The following is an 8,051-nucleotide window of genomic DNA, read 5'->3' as shown; positions in this document are numbered from 1 at the left end:
CCTCGAACTCAGAAATCCGCCTGCCTCTGCCTCCCGAGTGCTGGGATTAAAGGCGTGCGCCACCACGCCCGGCAGAAATGAATTTTTAAAAAGGCCAAAATTTATAATAGTGAGACAATATAATTAATGACAGATCTAAAAGCTAGGGAGAGCTTTGGTAGGAAAAAGACCAAAATTAATAAACCACTAACTAATATAATCAAGAAGACAAAAAGGAAGTACAAATATAGCTTTGTCAATCACAGGAAAAGGCTGGGAAGCCTGAAATGGTTAAATATGGTATATTCGTAAAGAGAAACACTGCGGTCTTCTAAGAATGAACAAGGGAAAGCTTTCATACTGAGAAGAAAGACATACATAAGAGGTTGGAAGAACCTATATTTGTTTTTCTTGTATATGCAAAAGAAACCTGAGGATACATGTAAGAATCAAGACAGTGGTTTTCCACTAGCAGACATGGAAACTGGGTGAATGGACAAGGGATACTTTTTTACTAAAAGACCCCTGGCACTTTGTTTTGAGAATGTAACTTATTTTTTAAATAGCATATAAAACCAATTCAAATATTTTAAAACAAAGCATTTTGTTTTGGTTTGGTTTTCATTCTGAGACAGGATCTTGCTCTCTGACCCAAGGTAGTCTTAAGATAACTGTGTATCTGAGGTTAGCCTCAAACTTGGAGCAAGCCTTCTGTCTCAGCCTCTCAAGTTCTAGGCTTAAAGGCTTATATGCTACAAACCTCAGCAATGTACAGTTAGTTCAAAACCACTTCTTAGTATGAGAAATGTACAAAATTCAAAGCTCTTGTCCTGTCTCCTAAAAAGCTGATTGTTTTTCCAGTCTGATGACAATACTGTAGGCAGCAAGTCAACAACTGGAACCTAATGAACCCCATTTCTTCCATGAAGACATGCCAGAAGGACCCTAAAGAGCACTACATTTACACAGGGAAATAAGAACACTGTTCTGCTTACAGCTACTGTACTAAGGCTTACAAGGTAAGTCACCATTCCCAATATAAAAAAAAAAAAAAATCTCATATGGTAGAAAAAACTCCACTCCCAGGGGTGAAGAAAACAGAGTATTTAGCAGGTCACTCTATAGAATCACTCTATACACACCAGGTCTTTACAAGAGGAATTAGAACTAAGATTGAATCTGAAAACAAACGCAAACTGCATAAAAAATGGCATTAAACATGTCACATAATTGTATCAACTTCTGATGCCAGGCATTGTGTTAAGTGCTAGAGATAAAGTAGCAAATAGGGCCTCCTTCTGCAGCTGACAGTATACAACAACACACTATCCTTCATATATAGGCAGGATTCCAAGATAGGGATTGTGCTATGCTATGGCTTGAGGCCACGTTCTTTCCAGTCTCTGTACACAGACTGCTGTCTCCCTAGACTTGCCTCCTGCTCATCCTTGTATAGAATCCTTGGCATTCCTACGACACAACTCTTGTTTCATAGAACCTTCTCTAGTTAGTTGCCCTAGACTAAATCTTCAAATTCTACTTGTTCTCTACTTCAAAGGCTTTTTTCTTCTCAGCTAAGCTCAGTTCTTAACCAAGGTGCTGAAGTGCTCTGGCTCTAGTTGTGACACTGAATACATGTTACTGTAACTAAGAGCTCAGTTGTTTTTTTTTGTGTGTGTGTGTTTTTTTGTTTGGGGGGGGGGTTTGGTTTGGTTTTTTGAGACAGGGTTCCTCTGTATAGCCCTGGCTGTCCTGGAATTCTCTTCGTAGACCAGGCTGGCCTCGAACTCAGAAATCTGCCTGCCCTTGACTTCCAAGTGCTGGGATTAAAGACGTGCGCCACCACGCCCTGCTTTTTTTCTTCTTGATAATGAAACTAAGAATTATTCATTCATCTTCCCTATACATTTTAAGCTCTATACAAATACAAAAATGAAACCAATGTGTTCACTATTATATTGTATTTTTTGTAATAGTTACAACATATAGCTGACCACTAATTAATTATTTAATGATTAGATTTTAGAATATACTTTTTCAATGTTTAAGTAACCAACTTAAACTATTATATTAAACATTTAAGGTAATATTAGACAATGAAGTCCAGTTCTCAGAGTTTTAAAATGTGACACAATTTTTTTTAAAAGGTTTTGAGACAGGAGTTTAGTATCTCAGGCCTAGACAGTCTAAGCATCTGTGGATGATCCTCCAGGCTTTTTCTCTCTCAAGTGCTGGGATTAATTACAAGCTTATACCACCATGCCAGTTGTCTTTCTTTCCTATTTTCTTCTTTCCTCTAAACCAGTGGTTCTCAGTCTTCCTAAGGCTGTGGCCCTTTAATACAGTTCCTCATGTTGTGATGTTCCCCAACCATAAAATCATTTTCATTGTAACTTTGTAAGTGTAGTTTTGCTACTGTTGTGAATCATATTGTAAATATCTATTTTTGGATAGTCTTAGGCAACCCCTGTGAAAAGGTTATTAGACCCTTAAAGGAGTTTCGACCCACAGGCTAAGAATGCTACTCTAAACTCATAAGTGCCCCCTGTTTTCCAGTCCGCGTTTCTAACAGAACTGAACCATTGTAACTTTCTACCCAGGGTTTTACAGATAAATTTAGTTCTAAAAGAACAGACAATAGAACCTGGGAGTCAGCTCACTTGGTGCACAAACATGAACTTGAGCTTTACCCTCTGCACTCAGGTAAACAAATGGGTGCTTAAGGATCTTTTTCTTTCTCAGATTTGGGTGGAGGCATCAGAATACAGAAAAAGAAGTTGGTCTTTTATAGGTAAACCACATTACAGCGTGGTTTCTTTTGTTAAATAACATTTTTATTTTGTACACTAACTTGTTATATTATAAAAATAAGTCTAAATAATTATTGATACATGCCTTCAAACAAAAACACATGAAGAAAGCATAAAAGCAAGCATTTCTTCCTATAAGGTAAAAATCACCTGAAAATTAGTTCAAGTGCGTTGGCACGAGAACTTTAATGGAAAAGGTATTTGTCCCCAAGTTCAATCCCCAGGACCTATATAGTAGAAGGAGAAAACCAACTCTCTGGTTGTCTTCTGATTGCTACATGGGCACTGTACCAAGCATGTGAATGTGGACACGTACACCCAAAAACAAAATAGGTCAGGAATATGAAATTATATATGTATGTAGACTTTTAAAGCAATCCAAGACATTGGGGGAAAATAGTTGCACTTTCTTCAATTCAAGGTGTATATATTATCTCTGTTTTCATTTGTATGAAAGCAGAACCTCAAGTAAAGCCTTAATATTTGAGATTTTTCTCTTACTTGTACATAAGATAATGGTACAAAGTCAGTAGCACCTTAGATTTGATAAAAGTGTATGACTTCAAATGTTATGGCCGTAGACAACATAAAGTCATCTTTCTAAATTATATTATCTCACTGTATTAGTACTCCTTCTCTCTCCACCTATTAAAATTGAAATAAAAATGTTCATATTTACACTGCTGAGGAAGATTTTAAAGAGTGGCTAGAGAGATGGCTCAGAGGTTTACAGCAATGGTTAAGGACATGGGTTCGATTCCTTGCACCCATCTAAGGCAGCTCAGCACTGTGTCTAACTCCAGTTCCAAGAGATCCAACTGCCTCTCTGGCCCAGATGGGCAGCAGAGGCACATATAATACAGCATATACATGCCATCAAAACACCCATAACCCATAATAAAGATAAAAGTTTAAGTAAAGATTTGGTTTCACTGAAAAAATTTTAGCAGTACTAAAGTAGCTCTACTCTAGGTATCAGTGGACTAGAAAATCTTCAATAAAATCCTTATCTTTGGAAGCAAGATCCAATCTTAACCATGCTGTAAACTATCATTTCAGGTTTATTTATTTAATTCTATTCAACATGCATGAGTATTTTGAGTACATGTATGTATATGTACCACATGTATACCTAGTGCCCACCAATGTCATGGCACAATAGAGCATTAGATTAAGTCCACTGAAACTGGAGTTACAGACATTATAAGCTACCATACATGTAAATGCTGGGATTCAAACATGGGTCCTCCTCTGAAGAACAAGTCCTTATAACCAGAATTATCGCAAGTCCCAACAAACTTGGTAATTTTTACTGAGCAGGAATGAGCAGGCACAGTGGCCATGCCCATAATTTTACTGTTGAGAAGTTTAAAGCAGGAAAAACCCAACTTTGAGGCAGACTGGGTCATACAGAGTTCCAAGGCCAGCCTCAATATTTAAGATCTTGTTTCATAAAAGAATAATCCAATTACAAAAATGGACTTCCTTCAGATCTAGGTAAAAGTCTGAATAGTTCTAAAAGGCACAGGTAGAGATTTTTAATTACAATAACAGCATCCAAATTCTCTGTGTTACGTAACTGAGTACCTTGCGTTACTAACAACACCATCATTAATGTAGCTTTCAATTTTAATGAGTGAAATGTCTATGCAGGATATCTCTTCTCTAACATTATAGCTCAAACAATATGAAAATTTTCATTTACACTTAAGAGTTACATATACTAACTTACCATCATATCTATACAAAATATAAACTTTTCCAAAAAACTTTACAAAATTTATTTTATTTTCCTCTCAGAGGGGAAAAATATAAACCAATTAACCAATTGCTTCTAGCCATTAATAAGTTTATTATTTCAGGGTTTTCTATTGTTTTATTTTTCTATTTGTTTGTTCTTTGAGCCAGGCTCTCTCTTCATAGCCCTGGCTGTCCTTGAACTGAACTCCACACTTTTGCCTCCTAGCAGTCTGACTCAGCCTCAGGGTGCCAAGATTAAAGATGGGTCTTACCACACCTAGCCACTTTCTTTCTTTTTTCTATTTTTTTCCTTTGTTTTGTTTCATTTTATTTTTACATTTTGAGAAAGGACCTCACTGTATAGGCCTGATTGGTCTGGAGCTCGTTCTACAGACCAGGCTAGTCTTCAGCTCACAGAGACTGAGAGCAGTGCCAATGCCTCGGCCTGAGTGCGCTCAGATTACGGCATATATATACCACTGATCCCAGCCTGTTTGGCTTTCTGAGGTAAGAGTCTCCCTGCACAGACAGCCTAGGATGTCTTCTAATGCTTATTCCACCTGCTTCACCCTCCTCTGAGTGTTGGAATTACAGCACGGAGCACCACACAGCAAGCGGTTTTTATTATTAAATATTTTATCTTAAAATAGCTTGTAAATACTAGAAGAAATACTTCCATCAGGACAAAACAAGACAAAAATTAATAAGGTCCTAGAAAATATGCTAATGATAATGCCTGTTGAGCTAATAAAACTAAGTCAAGAGATCATTTTAAAGAAACAACTCAGTAAAAATGTTAATCTTACATTACTACAAACAGATTACTATTCCAAATACTGACCTCTGCCTAGGGACGATGAAGAGCGCCCGCACCAACTTCTTCCTGTTTGCCTTTGTGTTCATGTTCATGCAAAAATCCATGGCTGCCTAAAGAGAAAAAAAATTGTTTTCTTAAAAAAGAAAAAAATCCTCAACTTAGCTACTAAAAGTAACTAATGTTTTAACTCTTCTTAAATACCCCCTAACAATTTTAAGACACAATAAGTACATCCCAAACTATAACATTAAGCCTACAAGTCTTTTCTCTAGATAAGTCAAAATATACATTTCCTACTTTTTAAAAAATGCAACTCTGTGTTGAGAGCAGAACTTAAAGGTAGCTTTCACACCCACCATGAGTATTTGGCAAGTAACTTTAAATCCAATCTACATCTGAAACAAATAAAGAAGTGCCAGGGTAAGGAGTCTGGGCTACAACCCAGCAGTGGAATGCTTGCTTAGTATGTTTGAGGCCCTGGGTCACGTCAGGGATACTTAGCCTAAGTAAAGAAAGCTACTAGTTCTAGTAAGGACAACCAAAACACAGTATTTAGGAACTAAAATATAACTAGTGTTTCATCAAAGTCTTAGATCTAATAAAAACATAAAAAGAAAAACAAGAAAAGGTTTACAGTCTAGAAAGTTCCTAGAAAACAGAAACATTAGTTAGCTGCTACAATTATCCCTGTATATCCACAAGGAGATTGGTTCCAGAAATCTCCCAGAATATGTAATTTACAGGTGCTCAAATTGTTTATATAAAATAGCAGTTTTTGCATATAACTTAGGTACATCTTCCCATATACTTTAAGTCATCTCTAGATTCCTGACAGTACCACAATAATTTATAATTGATGCATGCTTTATAAATAGGCCTAAGTAATGATAACCTAAACAAAAAGTGTATATACGGTTAGGACAGATGCAGTTTCTTCCCAAACTGTTTACTACTCTTAAGCTCTCACCTCGCTCATTCTTACCTCTAGCCCCCCCCCCCCCGCCCCCACGTGGCCATGGCTGGCCCCTCTCTTTCTTTTACCTTCTCTGCCTTCCTACAGTAAAGCTCTAAAACCATATATGTATTTACTATACATGGTTGGTGGAATCCACAGAGGTGGAACCAGCAAATATGGAGGGATGCCTGTACTCACCTTACATTATCTAAATGAATTTAAGAAAAATAGACAAGGCAATAATTTTTTTGTGTGTACCTCTGTCCTGGAACTCACCCTGCAGACGAGACGTGGCATCAAATGCTGCCTGCCTCTGCCTCCTGAATGCATGGTGATTAAAGGTCTACATAAGACTGTTCTTACCATAATTACCAAAGGCCAATTGGACACACACAGAAAGCTGTGTTAAAGTGTTCTACACGGGGGCTGGCAAGATGAGCCACAGGAATAAGAAAGAATAAGACACTTTCTACTGAGCTTGACAACCTGAGCTAAATGCACATTAAGAGAATCAACTCCCTTAAAGTTATCCTCTGAACTACCTCGAACAGTGCTCTAGTGCACCCCTCCACACAATTAATAAATGTAATAAAATTTTTTTTAATATTGCACATCAGAAGCAAAATACAGAATGTCAATATAGTACACACAGGGTTTATGTAAAATGAATAAAAATACTTGCATAGAAAAACTACCAGAATTAATATATTTGAGAGTATTTTTTAAAAAACAAGAATCTGGGCTGGTGAGATGGCTCAGCAGTTAAGAGCGCCGACTGCTCTTCCTAAGGTCCTGAGTTCAAATCCCAGCACCCCATGGTGGCTCATAACCATCTGTAATGAGATCTGATGCCTTCTTCTTGAGTGTCTGAAGACAGCTACAGTGTACTTACATATAATAAATAAATAAATCTTTAGAAGAACAAAAATAAACAAACAAGACTCCGGGCATGGTGGCACACACCTATGTACTCAAGACCCAGAGCAGAGTGGTAAATCTCAGGCCAGCCAGTGTCTGCCATATAAGGATAAGGTTGGTCATATGTGTTTGTTGCATGACAACGCACTAAGCAGCTTTTTAAGAAATTGTTTCAAATGCTCGAGTAAATAAAATAAAGCTCAATAATCACTGTTTTACTTTGAACAAAGACAAATTTTTTGATCATCAAATTCATGGGGGAAAATGAATGGCATTACTTATAGAAGTCACTTAAGAGAATACTTTGGGGTAAATTTTATTTATATACATATATTTGTACACATATAGTTATAAACTATGAGAAAAACTAGAGCATCAAAAGTGAATTGCTTTTGAGTGACTATAAACAAAAGTCAGTCCCCTTCTGTGAAGGAGACAATGTATGAACCAGACACTCACAGTGCGTTTTACTGGACAGCAAGTAAGCCACATCTAGTGATTGTGCCTATTTTCCCATCAGCAGATTGCAGGACAATAACACAATAACTAGAGAACACAAATGTGTCTAATTACTTAAGAAAGATTAGAGAAGCTACAGAGACGGCTCAGCAATTACGAGCATTGGCTGTTCTGTCAGAGTACCTGGGTTCAATTTGCATAAGGAGACTTACGAGTATCTGTGAGTGAGTTCTGGGCATCTGACACCCTCTTCGGGCCTCTGTGGGCACCAGGCATGCACATGGTGCACAGATAGGCATATGGGCAAAATGCCGTACACATAAAATAAAAGTAAATATATATATATATATATATATATATATATATATATATA

At 37.1% G+C, this 8,051-nt stretch overlaps 1 protein-coding gene across 3 annotated transcripts in view; it reads right to left on the bottom strand.

Annotated features, from left to right (window-relative positions):
* The window catches only part of Upf2 (UPF2 regulator of nonsense mediated mRNA decay), a 105,612-nt gene that overhangs the window by 61,699 nt on the left and 35,862 nt on the right, over positions 1-8,051 (bottom strand). For all 3 annotated transcript variants that reach the window (XM_021185904.2, XM_021185922.2, XM_021185914.2), the window contains exon 8: positions 5,371-5,456. In XM_021185904.2, coding sequence (XP_021041563.1) covers positions 5,371-5,456 — 86 coding nt within the window. The remainder of the gene's footprint in view (positions 1-5,370; positions 5,457-8,051) is intronic.

Source organism: Mus caroli, chromosome 2, assembly GCF_900094665.2.
Source record: "Mus caroli chromosome 2, CAROLI_EIJ_v1.1, whole genome shotgun sequence".
NCBI lineage: Eukaryota > Metazoa > Chordata > Mammalia > Rodentia > Muridae > Mus > Mus caroli.
The sequence above is the reverse complement of the archived record's forward strand: the minus strand, read 5'-3'. Positions and strand labels throughout refer to the sequence as shown.